The sequence below is a fragment of the Microcaecilia unicolor genome, chromosome 11 (genome assembly GCF_901765095.1).
Source record: "Microcaecilia unicolor chromosome 11, aMicUni1.1, whole genome shotgun sequence".
Lineage (NCBI taxonomy): Eukaryota > Metazoa > Chordata > Amphibia > Gymnophiona > Siphonopidae > Microcaecilia > Microcaecilia unicolor.
Window position 1 is genome coordinate 184,744,447 of NC_044041.1, and position 14,845 is coordinate 184,759,291.

At 42.7% G+C, this 14,845-nt stretch overlaps 1 protein-coding gene across 9 annotated transcripts in view; it reads left to right on the forward strand.

Annotated features, from left to right (window-relative positions):
• The window catches only part of HNRNPR (heterogeneous nuclear ribonucleoprotein R), an 87,033-nt gene that overhangs the window by 43,361 nt on the left and 28,827 nt on the right, over window positions 1-14,845 (forward strand). For all 9 annotated transcript variants that reach the window (XM_030218964.1, XM_030218965.1, XM_030218970.1 and 6 more), the window contains one exon: window positions 13,417-13,524. In XM_030218964.1, coding sequence (XP_030074824.1) covers window positions 13,417-13,524 — 108 coding nt within the window. The remainder of the gene's footprint in view (window positions 1-13,416; window positions 13,525-14,845) is intronic.

Consider the following 14,845-nt stretch of genomic DNA (forward strand, 5'->3'; position numbering starts at 1 on the left):
TGTCGTTTCTTTCTTTACAACATCTGTAAAATCCGCCCCTTTCTTTCCGAGCACTCTACCAAAACCCTCATCCACACCCTTGTCACCTCTCGTTTAGACTATTGCAGTCTGCTTCTTGCTGGCCTCCCACTTAGTCACCTCTCCCCTCTCCAGTCGGTTCAAAACTCTGCTGCCCGTCTCGTCTTCTGCCAGGGTCGCTTTACTCATACTACCCCTCTCCTCAAGACCCTTCACTGGCTCCCTATCCGTTTTCGCATCCTGTTCAAACTTCTTCTACTAACCTATAAATGTACTCACTCTGCTGCTCCCCAGTATCTCTCCACACTCGTCCTTCCCTACACCCCTTCCCGTGCACTCCGCTCCATGGATAAATCCTTCTTATCTGTTCCCTTCTCCACTACTGCCAACTCCAGACTTCGCGCCTTCTGTCTCGCTGCACCCTACGCCTGGAATAAACTTCCTGAGCCCCTACGTCTTGTCCCATCCTTGGCCACCTTTAAATCTAGACTGAAAGCCAACCTCTTTAACATTGCTTTTGACTCGTAACCACTTGTAACCACTCACCTCCACCTACCCTCCTCTCTTCCTTCCCGTTCACATTAATTGATTTGATTTGCTTACTTTATTTATTTTTTTGTCTATTAGATTGTAAGCTCTTTGAGCAGGGACCGTCTTTCTTCTATGTTTGTGCAGCGCTGCGTACGCCTTGTAGCGCTATAGAAATGCTAAATAGTAGTAGTAGTGCCGTGGGCTAAGGAGGCTGAGTAGATGCTAGCCCTCATTGCCTGTGTTTGGCAGGCCATTGCCGAGGAGGACCCTTCATGCGGTGGGATGTTGGGTGGGGGGCGGGGTGCTGCTGCCTGTCCTTCTCCCTGTGAGGCAAATCTGGGTGTCTGGAGGAACCCCAGATGAGGGTCTGGAATACTCTCTCTGCATCTCCTCTGGAGGATCCATGGGATTGGTCAGATTCTCAGCTGAGGCATTCCTAGCACCCAGAGAGCTGCCTCTAGTGAAAGAAGAGGACTTCATAGTGGTTTGCCTGTGTAGGCAAGAAGGATTGGGGCAGTTCATTAACTCTTCTTTGAAGACCCTGTGTATTCGGCCTCCACACCCCTCAGAGCCTTGAGATGGGAGCCACTTTTCAGAGTCTTGGGGATCCAAACAAGGTTTATCCCTTCCACAGAGCCCTCTCAAAAATGGAACTGGCGGAGGGTGGCTCTAGAAGGCATTCTCTGCAGTACCAGGCTTCTGAAGTGGTTTATCCTCCTTCTCTGGAATGAGCTGTACAGGCTATGGTTCGAGGGGGATTATCTGGTCATCGTAATGACCAAGAAGATTATACAGGGGAGAAGGGGGTGTTGGTGTTTCAAAGTTCCTTAGCATCGGTAGTCCAGGAATTGGTGGGTTGTATACATCTACCAGCAGGTGAAGATAGAGGGAGCCAAACTGAAGGCATTGATACCAGACGGCCAGCTCCTCCATTAGTCAGTATGTCTGTCTCCAGCAGGTGGTGGATGGCTGTTTCCCTGTTTTTTTCTGTTTGGGGTTCTGGGCAGTAAGCCAGTTGAGACAGGGGTGGTTGGCTGAAGATGACATCTTTGGAGGCATACTTTTGCCATGTGGTGTGCTTTGCTTGCGGGGTCTCCTTTGACTGCAACTGTGTCCCAGATGCTGGCTTTTCTTCAAGACAGACTTCAGAAGGGTTTGGCTTATAATTCCCTCCGGGTTCATGTGGCTGCTCTTTCTTGTTTCAGGGGAGGGGTGTCTGGTGCTTCTCTGGCAGCCCACCCGGACGTGGTTGTTTCTTTGGTGGGGGGGGGGGGCTTTCCATCTTTACCGGCCTTGTCTGTTTTGGTATCTCAGTCTAGTGCTTCGGGCTATTCAGGCGCCTCCATTTGGAGCCTCTGCGCTGACCTTCAGAGAAGGATCCAACTCTCAAAATGGGTGTTTTTGTTGGCTATGGCATCAGCTCGTCGATTATCAAAGATTCAGACATCATGTCAAGATCCCTTTCTCCAGGTTTTGGAGGCGGGTGTTACAAATAGGTACGGTTGTGCCCTTTTTACCAAAGGTCGTTTCCATCTTTCATCTCAATCAGTCCCTCTATGCCTTTTAGGCAGGAGGATTATCCAGCAACGTTTGCACAGCTTCACTTGTTAGATGTGTGCAGCGTTGTACTTTGCTATTTACAGTCGGGGGTACTGCAGCTTCTAAGGTGACCATTGCCCGATGGCTTATGAGAGGCCATTCTTTCGGTGTATATTTTGAATGACCGGGCTGTGTCGGAGGGATTTGGGGCACATTTGCATATTGGAAGAGATTTGTCAGGCAGCTTTTTCAAAGCATTACAGAGTAGATGTTGCGGCATGTGCAGACACGTGTTTTGGAGCTGTGGTGTCGCAAGAGGGTGGTGGCTTTCCACCCTGTTTATGATCTTCTTTGGTACATTCCACCAGTTCCTGGAGTCATCATCTGCTGCTGACGTTAAGGAAGATAAAATTAGGTCTTGACTGATAATTTTCTTTAGTTGCAGCAGATGAATCTGGGATCCTGCCCTGCTTTTGTTGCCACGTTTGCGCTGTCTTTATTTTGCGGTTCGCCTGGAGTTTTCTTTGGGGCCGTAGGCTCTTCAGGTACACATGGTAAATATGTACGAACACAGAGAAAAAAAAAGTCATATAAGAGTTGTGTTTGGAACACACTCATTCAGTCTCTTTTTCTGGTTGCAGTTTCGTTTGTTTCTTGTTGTGGATTTGCAGTTTTTGGTTGTGAGGAAGGTTTACTGTTCAGTTCTACTGCTTTGGGTATGACATATATAACACATGGAGGGGCAGGCCGTCTGGTATTAATGTCTTCAGTTTGGCTTTCTCTATCTCCACCTGCTGGTAGACGGATACAACCCACCAGTTCCTGGATTCATCTGCTGCGACTAAAGGAAAGAAAATTATCAGGTAAGACCCTAATTTTACCATTCCCACATCAGGAAGGTAGAGTAGTTCCTCAAGTAAGCATTCACTTCCTTGCCCTGTGGTATTAGGTCTGTGTGCACAATGAATATGCACAAGATTGATTTGCATGTCCTGCTTCTGTTGTATGTGAAACTCTTGAGAACCCAACTGGGTTGTGGCCTTCAAGGACTGTTGTTGCCCACCTCTGAGCTAGAACAATGGTGTGCTGGGTCCAGCAACTCCTGGAATCTCCTGAGTTGGGGCTCCTTTACTATCCAAGGCCCTTTATGATCATGTGCGTGTGTCGTTTTGACCGCTGTAGTGGTGGTGGTGGAAGTGTCTGTGGCTGAGGTCTGCCAACCCACCCAGTATGTGGCCTCCAAGGCTTGTTCAAGCAAACTACCCTTCAAGGATTAGCTCCTGTTCGGGGAGGACTTAGAGAAGCTGGTGAAGGATCTGGAAGATTGATCTTGACCAACCCTTGGTCTCAGAGGCCAAGGTACAATTCCAGAAAAGGGGGCCGCAGCCTCCTAGGACCCTTGGAATTGAGGTTTTCAGTTTGGGGCAACTACAGGAGGTGGGTGTATCTAACCTCACTGTCACTGGTATGAATTCCCTGTCAGGTTCCACCAAGCCCCTCGGTGAAAGGGGAGTGGGCAGACTCACTTTTTTTTTTTTTTTTTTTAACCACTCGGGCAGAAGCTTGCACCAGAGGATATCTGTAGAGCAGCAATGTGGTTGTCTCTGAATTAATTTGTGAAACACTACAAGATTGCCAGAGGTGATGCAGCTTTTGGCAGTGCAGTGATTCAGGGGACCTTGTCTTCCCCCGCCCATTAAGATATTGCTTGAGCACATCTGCTTGTGTGGATTGGTGTAGCAGAGACAAAAGGTTAATTTTATTCATAATTAACTACTACTTTTTTTTTTTTTTTTTGTCTAGTAAGAACTAGACCATTCGGGTCCCGCCCTGGAAGACTGCATTGTGTGAGATCCTCTTGGCCTGTCCTGGATTTCTCATTTATCAATGATTTGTACATAGTTCATAGTGATGCACTTGGAGTGCAAAAATATATAAGAGATGTACCAGATAGAAGGGGAGAGATTGGGTAAGCTCAGCTCAGGAGAGAGACCTTGGGGTGATTATGTCCGAGGATCTCAAAGTGACGAAACAATTTGACAAGGCGGTGGCCGCAGCCAGAGGATGCTAGGCTGCATAGAGAAGGGTATAACCAGTAGAAGAAAGGAGGTGTTGATGCCCCTCTACAAGTTGTTGGTGAGGCCTCATTTGCTTGTGTTCAGTTTTGGAGGCCGTATCTTGCTAAAGATGTAAAAAGGCTGGAAGTGGTTCAAAGAAAAGCTATGAAAATGGTATGTGGTTTGCCTAGCAAGGCGTTCGAGGAGAGGCTTGCTGACCTGAACATGTATACTGTGGAGGAAACGAGAACCAGGGGTGATAACAGGGGAATAGGGGAGAATGTAAGGGGGTGACATATACTTTTCCTCCTTTAAAGAATCTAAGAAGTAGATTATTGGATACTCTTTTCATTTCAAGCAGTTTGTTTGGATAAGGCTATTAAAGATTTATTATTGTCTAGAGATTAATTACAATCTGTTTCGTAAACAGGTAAAGACCTATCTATTTAGAAAATGTGTTCTAAATTATACTGGTTAGAATATGGTAGTCCAGCAATAGCTAATCTTTGTTTATTTATTTATTTAGATTTTGCTCACACCTTTTTCAGTAGTAGCTCAAGGTGAGTTACATTCAGGTACTCTGGATATTTCTCTGTCCCAGCAGGGCTCACAGTCTAAGTTTGTACCTGAGGCAATGGAGGGTTAAGTGGCTTGCCCAAGATCACAAGGAGCAGCAGTGGGATTTGAACCGGCCACCTCTGGATTGCAAGACCAGTGCTCTAACCACTAGGCCACTCCTAGTGCTTTGTATTTCCTGGTAATGTCCAGTCATCTTAGAGCATGTGATCTGCGTTGAACTAAAAGGTATACGGTGGAATATAAATTAATTGCTAATGTTAAAGTAAGAGCAGTGTGGGCTCAAATTTGTTGGGGTCAAGTTGTCAGGATGTCTGCAATGAATATTCATGAGATCAATTTGCATATACTGCTTCTTGGTAGGCATATCTCATGCATATTTCTTGTGAATATCTTGAAAACATAACAAGCTGGGGTTCCCCCAGGACAGGTTTGGGAATCACCGAGTTAAAGGATGGGAAGGACTGAGTGAGTGCAGGGTAACATGGGAAAGAAACCTACATTTCTCCCACCCCACACACCAATGTTCCAATCTACCTCTTCCCTCCACGTACATATATAGATGTTCCAACGTATCCCCTCCCCACACGTGCACATAATTGGAAATAAACTGCTAAACTTGCTACATGTAAATAAATATATACAATTTAACATTAATTCATACTTCACATATACCATCAGTCACTATTCACATCTCACACTCGCTGTCTCTACCATACCAGTCCACATACCCTACTGAGATACACTTTATCATTGCTGTTTTTGTCTAGTCCATCACACAGATATGTGTCTGTGAATGGGGCAGTAAGGGGAAATGCACCGTTATATTACATTGTAAGTGTGCCTTTTTCAATTTGTTGATTAGTTTGTGCAAGAACACACAATTTTGCAAACAATTAACATCACTTAAGAGTGAGGTACACATGTTTCAAGTGTGTGATTTTTCTGTCATACATAAATTAAAAAATTAAGATTTATATGTTAATGTGACTTATTTCAACCTGTTATGTGGACTTTGAAATTGTTGTTCCTGCAAGTTAAGGCGTTCGTTAGGCAGGTATATGATTAATAGTGACATAACTTTAATATGTTTGTGCCGCAGTGGTCAGCATCTTATCTTTTTTTTTTTTTTTTTTTTTAATAAAAGCTGCAGCGGTTTAAAAATACCTTCATATTCGGCGCTACTATTTGAATAATGGCTGACATTGAATACCTGGAAAAAGCAGCTCCAGAACTTATCCAGATAGCCAGATAGTGGCTGTTTAAGTGCTATCCAGATAGCTTCATCCATTCTGACCCTCCAATTATAACTTATACGATCACTTTACAACCTTGTATCTGTTATTACCCGACTGGGCAAGCGCCTTTGACGGTACTATTGACGGCACATTGAACCTGCAAATAGGTGGGAAAATGTGGGGTACAAATGCAATAAATAACTTTGAGCAGCCTTTTATCTGAATTTTGCTGCTATCTGAATACGTTTTGGGACCATCCTGCCTCTGCCTACACTCTCCCCTTTCACTATGTGCATAGTTCCTCTGAATGTCCTTAGCCTTGACACTATTTGGATAGTACTGCTGAATATTTCAGTCAGCAGCCTTATCCAGGTAGTAGGTAGTGGTGATATTTGGATAAGAGCTTTTTGAATATTGAATCGTGTATTATTTTTTTGTCATGTTTTTGTTTTATGTACTATATATTTGTGGATCATGTATGCTCATATTGTAAGCTGCAGGGACTTTGGATTGGCAGCATATAAATGATTTAACAAGTAGATTAATATATCTTTAAGTATAGAGTATTTAACTACTACTTCCATTATGTAGCTCCCTACTATCCCAGAACCTGTGGGATTGTCCATCAACCAGCAGTGAAAAAGTTATTTCTCTAAACGAATATGAAGGATCAGATGTGTAGGAGAAGAAATAAACACAGTATTTATCTACAGAAGGAGGAATCAGCACTGGGAGTCAGCTAGGAATGCACCAGCCGGCTGGGACAGGCTAAACAGATTGCAAAGAAAACGCATCACAGTGCAGTGCAAATACAAGCAGAGCAAGAGATAAGTACGTGGACGGTGGTCAATTGAAGTGCTGGGATCCTCAGGAAAGAGTTTATTGTTAGTGTATTTGAAGAACAGTTTAAGATAAGAGTTCATAAACATTAACGTGTTTTGTTCTCACAGTGAGTGGTTATTTGCACAGAGACTGATAGAGGATTTCCAATAGTTTTTAGTGTAGATAAATAAAAAAGAAATAAAGGACCAGTGATAGGATTAGCTCCATTTATAACTTTGGCATTCTTTTGTAATAAAAGGGCTCATTCACCTGAAGGTGAAATGCCAAGGGTGGATGCATTGAGGTCCAGTTAATTGAAGTTTAAACATTAAGGCAACCACGCGCTGTGAGAACAACATTTGAGTTGCTCTTGGTATAACGTTATAGAGATAGATTTGGAACCAAGAGACCCCATAAACAAAATAGAGCAGGTCTAAACAAATATTGCAAACTTCTAATTCAACCAAACAACTTTTTTCTACTTTCAATAGACTAACTTCTTTATCTTCCTAAAAAAAACTCAGTCTGATCATATCACCTCATTCATGCTTGCTATTAAAATTGAAGCTCCAAGCAACCTTCTCAATACACGCCAATATACTGCTAATCCCCTCACATCCTTCTTCTCTTCAAACTCAATCAGCATTTTGGAGCTCCTTCAATTGAATCCTTCTCCAACACACACTCACAGTTGAATTCCACTTACCCGTAGATCCTCTTCCCTAGCTGAAGGTGGCATCTCTGGGCTTGTTGCCATTTATTTTTTCAATAGTTAAGTTTATCTCCAGCTTCAATCATATGTTGAGCGTCAGTCATATGTTGAAGTTGTCAGTGCCCTACATCTGATACAATCGGACTTCAGATCTGGGTTCAGCATGGAAACTGTTCTGATTGAGCTGCACTTGCACTTTGGTACAAGGTAAGATTGTGCTGATAGTATTATTAGAGGAAAGGGAAATGGGACTTGATATACCGCCTTTCTGTGGTTTTTGCAACTACATGCATAGTATATACAGGTACTTATTTGTACCTGGGGCAGTGGAGGGTTAAGTGACTTCTCCACTCCATTAATCTGTCCACTGATCGATCATAATGCACTGATCGATCATAATCTGCTTCAGCATCTGCACTCTGAGTATAACCAGAACAGTTCACAAATTGTTTGCTTCATTCCTTGAAAATCTCTTTTAAAATGACACAATCATCTTCCTGTTCCTCTGTATGTACCTTAACCTGCGGGGTTTTCCAGGGCTCATTTCTGTCTCCCTCGCTTTTTAACTTATTTGTTAGTCCTCTGTCTATTCAGACTTTTGATGTTAGTTCTTACTGTATGCTGATGATTTTCTCTTAGTTCAGTACACATATCCCTCTACTATTAACCTTTCATCTCTTCAAAGCTGCTCATATGAAGTGGCCCTATGGCTCAAGAATTGACATCTCGTACTGAATCCTGATAAGATAGTGGCTAGCTGGATTATGGGCTCTCCATTTCTACTTTCAGCGATCCTTGTTCTATTTGACAGACAAGTTATACCTATTTCCTCTTTCAAGTACTTAGTGCTGAGTCAATGATAATCCCTATTGTTTGCCTCTCAAATTTCTCATCTTCTTAAGATGGATTCTTCCTAAGTCCGCCAGTGTCCATTCATAACATGGTTGATACTGATTTGCTCTGCTTACTGTTCTGTGCTTTCGACGCCGGGCAGGGAGGGATCAACGAAAGAGATGGAGGAGGAGGAGACCTGGAGATACCGGGGAAGAAGACGCCTGAGTCGGAGAAGAAGTTGAGGTAGCCAGCTTTGGAATGCTCTACCAAGACCCATACGAACAATCAAAGCATTGAAGACCCATCTCTTCAAGAAAGGCAACCTAACAATTCAACTTAACTAAAGCCTGCCCATATGATTCTTACCGATGATTGTTATACATCAACCATGTTTCCCATTATCCATATTCCTATCCCATATCTATTCCTCTCCATCTTCCTATGCCTACCTCCTAATGCTCATTTCCTTCTGCACCCAATTCCTCCTATGTTCAATTTACTTATCCGTTAACCCCATTAATATTACACTTACTACAAATTGTATATTCTTCTTACGACTTTGTAATTCTTTTTTATTGTTGCTATGTAAGCCACATTGAGCCTGCCATGTGTGGGAAAGCGCGGGGTACAAATGTAATAAATAAATGCACAGTATGACTACTGTAATGTTGTCTAAGGAGAGATCACCAAGTCTAATCTAAAACAGTGTTTCCCAAGTCGGTCCTGGAGTATCCTTTGCCAGTCATGTTTTCATGACTCGTATCATTTTACCAAGCCTCCCGCTATGATTGAGTCACACCACTCCTACAGTGCCTGTATTGGCTACCAGTAGAATACAGAATTAAATTTAAGATCCTCACCTTGACACAAGATTCTCTATACCACCACTCCTCTGTATTTGACCTAGTTGATCATTCCTTACTCACTATCCCGCACTTTGCAGTCTTTACTTGATTACAGATTAGTTTTTCCACACCCCCTCTAAAGCAAGGTGGGAATCTACTCGCTCCTGCGCTTTTTACTTTTTATCACCAGCACTATGGAATTTGCTTCCCAAGCCTCTCCTGCTGAAAAGAGTGTATTTGCTTTTTAGGACCTCTCTTAAGACCTACTTCTTCCAACTTGCATTTGATTCTTAGAGTTGTCTCTGGCCTGGTTCTTGTGACTGGAAGAGAATTTTTATTGGGCTGCTATTTGTGAAGAGATTTTACTTGTACTGGGCTGCTATTTGTGAAGAGATTTTACTTGTACTGTAATGGATAAATGAATTGACTCTGTCCTTTGAGTGTATGTGGGTTTGTATTTATTTATTTAGATTTTGCTCACACCTTTCCTATCAAATTATGGAGTTCTTATTTTCCTTCTATTTGATTTGTTTTGTTTGTAAACCATTTTGACTTGCCTGGCAAATAGAAGTGGTATATAAAACCAATAAACGATCAACTGAAAACTGAACTGAAACATCTCTCTTGATATCCAGTCCAGCTTCTCGGTATTTTCTGTCTCCAGCAGGAGGGTGGACACAGTTTTCAGTTTCTGGTTCTAAGTGATTTACTCCTTGTCCAGTTGGTCTGCTGGTCCTCAGTTGAGCTTTGCGGGTGACTTGAAGTCTCTAGGGTCTGTGGTGTCCTGAAAATTTACTATTTACTTCTTCCCTCCCTTCACTTTCCCCCTGTTTCTGGAGAGTGTGGGACAAAAGTATCAGTCCTGAGCCTTTCTCATCTGTGGAAAGGCTTGGGGATAGCAGCCGTCAGTGGTAAGTCCCAACTAAAGTTTGATTCAGAATAGGTTGAAGGGCTACAGGTTCTTCTAGGTGCAGAGAAAGTAGCCTGACTCACTGCTTGGAGCATGTGCTTCTCTGGTGACAGTTGGGATGATTAGCAATTCCACAGAGGCAGTTAAGCGCTGTGGGACCTGTTGGCCAGCGTCGGGGCGTTGCAGTGCATGCAAGCCAGGAATCCCACAGCACATCTTCATCCAAATATATGCAGGGTTTTCAGGCTCTCTGGCATGGTCAGTGTGCAGTTTGATGTAGAAGAGTGTGAGAATGGCTTTTGTCTAGGTTGACTGTTGGTGAATAGCACCCTGTGGCTGATCACGCACAGAGCACAGCCACCATTTTACAGCCTCAAGACCAACAGAGCACTCGGATGCATCGGAATCTTTTTCTTCACCGGAGTTTATATTGCTCTTCCACCAGGCCTATTTACTGAAGCAGGGACAGTCGGAGTTGCTGCAAGGTGCTTTAATTTCTCTGCCCTCTGGCTCCTTAGAGATCTCATTTTGACCTTTAGGAGTGGGCAGATGAGGCTATCTCTGCTTCTCCCTCCTTATCTGATGTGTCCTCAGTGTATTCAAAGGAGTCATTGTTGAAGGAGGGAGATCATCCGAAAGTACTGAGGTTTCATAAAGAGGAGCTCAGTACTCTTATTTCTGAGGCAGTGCTTTCCATTGAGGAGCCTTCTGCTTTGGCATCAGGAGCTCCATCTTTGCCAATCATAAGGGGGCTTAGAGGCCCTTCTAAACCTTCCAGATACATCCAGACATTCAAGCCTGAATACAGCATAATGGGTCTCTCCTCTACCCATTAGTTCCGGAGGAGAAAGATAAATTGCAGCTTCCCAGAGTGGGCTCCCTGGTTACAGCTGTGACTAAGAAGACAACCTTGCTGCTGGAAGGGGGCTTTGCCCTTAAAGACCTGCAGGGTAGGAAGCTAGAAGGCTTGCTGAAACAAGTTTTTGAAGTGGCCTCTTTAGGCCTTCAAGCGATAGTGCACAGCTCGTTCATGGCAAGAGCTGTGCACTGTGGCATCAGCAGTCGACATGTTATGGCTTACGGCCCACAGTATGTCTTTTGCTGTCACCATGTATTGGCAACTCTGGTTGCGGCTTTGGGCACCGGATGCAGCGTCTGTCATGTCTAGTTAAACTGCCCTTTCAGAGCACGTGGCTGTTTGGAGAAGATCTCGGTAATGTGATGAAGGAACTGGAGAGAACTAAGCCACAGCGTTTGCCAGGTGATTAGCCGAAAGCCTCTGCCCGTCCATCTCCGGGGGGGTGGGGGGCTCTCTGTTTCAAGACAGCATACGGTACCGTCCTAGTTATCAGCAGTGTAGTCTGAATCCTGCTTTCAGGCACTCCAATCTTCCTTTCGTGCAGACAGGAAGTCCTCCTCTCATTCAGCTAGAGCAGACAATGCCTCCAGAGCTTTGCAATTATGTGAGATGGTCTACTCTTCTCTTCCTCCAGTGGGAAGACGTTTTCAGGATTTTTAGAGTGGGCCAAAATCACTTCAGACCATTTCTGGATACTCTTACAGAAGGCTACAAGTTGGAATTCTCCTGCCCAGTCGCTCCTCTTCTTGCATTCTCCTTGTTGAAAGGGAACCAAGATGGTCAGTGTTCAGGCCACTGTAGATTATTTATTATTATTTATTGCATTTGTATCCCACATTATCCCACCTATTTGCAGGCTCAATGTTGCTGATGCTCTGGGCCATTGTTCCAGAGCAGTCATAGCCTCAGTTCAAGAGGAAGAATCTCTCAACATTCTCATTCTCAAGGAGGTGTACTTGCATATACTCATAAGGCTGCTGCATCAGAGGTTTCTGCATTTTGCAGTGCTGGGCCATAACTTCCAATTCGGGGCTTTGCCACGCTACCAAGAATGTTTACCAAGGTGATGGTAGCGGTCTAACTTTGGTGCTAGGGAATTGACATTCTCCTGTATATTGGCAACTGACTCATTCGTTTGTTGTCCTATTCGGACATTGTGGCTGCGAGGGCGAAAGTTGTCTGTCTTCTGCAGTCATTAAGTTAGCGATCAATTTCAAGAAGAGCAGACTAACTCATAGCAAACGCTGTATTATCTGGGTGTTCTATTCAATACAGCATGAGAGAGAATCTTCCTCACAGAGCGCAGGAAATTGAAGCGGACTACAGAAGATCTCTCTTGCGGATCACCTGGATATTGTTCGATTCTTGCAGGGAGCAGGTGGCTTGCAACGTCCCTTTGTACTCTGTTTCCAGAATGGATCCTTAATTTAGTCCTTGAAGCTTCTCGATGTGCATAGTCCTCAGGTATCTGGAAGTCGTGAATGAGTGTCACAAATCGAACAGACCGTTTGTGCTTCAAAGTCCACAACAGCTAGATGGCTGATGGTGACTATTGAGTTAGCTTAATTGCTTGTTGGGAAGGAGGCTCCTCAAGCCTTGCAGGCTCATTCTACAGGACATACAGTGACATCCTGGGTGGAAACTACCTTACTGTCTGTGGAAAATATTTGCAAGGTGGTGACTTGGTTGACGCATACCTTTGCAAAGCACTATAGGGTGCACATTGTGGCACTCTCGGAAGCCAGTTTTAGGGCTTCGGTCCTCAGGGTGACTGCACCAGGATCCCACCCACTCTAGGGATTACTTTTGAACATCCCACAAGTTCTGGAATAGTGGGAAGCTACGTAATAGAAGGAGAAAATTAGGTCTTGCCTGATAAATTTCCTTTTGTTAGTCCTTCCTATTCCACAGGCCTACCCAAGTTTCAGAGATATTTAGTCCATATGAAGTTATGATCAAATAACGACTATCTCCTTGCATGGTGCTTCCTGCATATCTCTACTTGTCTACATAATTTCTGAGGAGCTGAACTGGATCCCAAGAGAGATGTCTGCTCAGTTTTTAATTCTCTATCTCCACCTGCTGGTTGATGGACACAACAATTCCACAAGTTTAGGAATAGTTGGAAGGACTAATGGAAAGAAAGTAATCCGGTAAGACCTAATTTCTCCTTGCTTTATTAGACACATGAATGAGATTTTGTTTAAACGGAGAAAATCATGTAGACAGAGGCTTATAACTATTTTGGTTATTGCTGCTTTTCTAAGCAATTTTTGCTCCTGTATATCCCTAAATAATTTGGATGCTGGATTAATAAGGTATTAGAAAATGTGGGATTTTGACAAATGATGCCGCTGTTTTTATTAATGGTTGACAGTTCATTCTTCTTTTTTTTTTCTCTGTACAGGTTTTAAAAACTTCAAGACTTTATTCTTTAATATGTTATAGCTTAATTTTTACCAAATGTGATTTCAGAACAAAAGTGCATTTTTATGTGGAGTTATGAAAACCTACAGGCAAAGAGAGAAGCAGGGCAGCAAAGTTCAAGAATCAACAAAGGGACCAGATGAAGCAAAAATTAAGGTTAGTTTTTGGGGTGGTTTTATTTTAAATTATTTCATACCATGAAAATTTCAGATGACTTGATATACTTATTGGCTAATTCAGAATATGCAGTCATTTAAAGGCAATAAAAAGCTGAAGTTTGAAAGCCTTGAACTGTGAAATGAACTGTGTTCAGAGTAAACAACCAACTGAACCACAAAGGGAAAATAAACTCCCCTATGTAAAACCAAAGGAACCACACAGAATAGGGAGGCGAACAAGGTTCCAGAGGTAAGGCATCAGTCAGTGTTAAAACAACAACTCTAAAAGGACTCGACACAGCTGTATTTCGGCATGGAACCGCTTGCTTCAGGAGTCGTATAATCTTCACATAAACACACATGAAAATTTTTTTTTTTTTTTTTTGAAATGTACAAACGCTTTCATGGATATCAACAAACACTATAAAGAACTTAAACACTAATAATAAAAAGCCATAAGAAAGGAAATACTGCAATAAAAAGTGTAAAAACAAAAAAAAAATACAATAAAAAGTGTAAAAACAAGAAAATACAATCAATACATCAGCAGACATAAACCTAGTTAGTATATATAACCAGAAATCATTGCAAAAAATATATGTAAAATGAGCATGGGGTAGCTATAATGAAACCCATATAATAATGAGAGAAAATTTCTATTGACCCATAAGCAAATTCCAAAGTAGACTGTGTTGGCAAAAGTATTAGTTCAAACTAACAATCATGTAAATGTTTTTTTTCCAACTAAAAAAAATTACATAGTCCTTTAAATATAACTTATTTAGAAAAATTACGCATTCCTTGAAAAAGGGGAGACCAAGTATATGGCCCATACATGTTCACAGCATTGGACATATATATGTCTAAAGGTGCAGTCTCCAAACAAATTACTCTTAGTTTATTCAATATGTGTTATTTAACTTGTTAACCCTTAAGTTAGTGCCGAGTCTACTCATAAAGGAGCAGCAGGTCACTGCTACAACAGTAAGATTTAAAAGTACTGAATGGTTACAGGAGCCTTCAGAGAGAGATATTTGAGAATAATTTGTGTGTTTTGTCAAAACAAATTTTGAGTGGAACATCAAGATACCTCTTACTAAAAATATTGTAGGGAGACAAGGATAACAGACTAAAAATGCATGCGGAACAGAAATGACAATAAATATAGCAGCACATATCTATTAAGCTACTTAATCTGTCTCTAAGCCAAGTGTATTTAAATTACAGCAGTGTTTGGAGTCCGTCCTTGAGCCTCCTCTGGGCCCTCAGCTGCCCGACTTCATCACGCAGGTTAGTCCGGGAGCTGCTGCAGGGACATC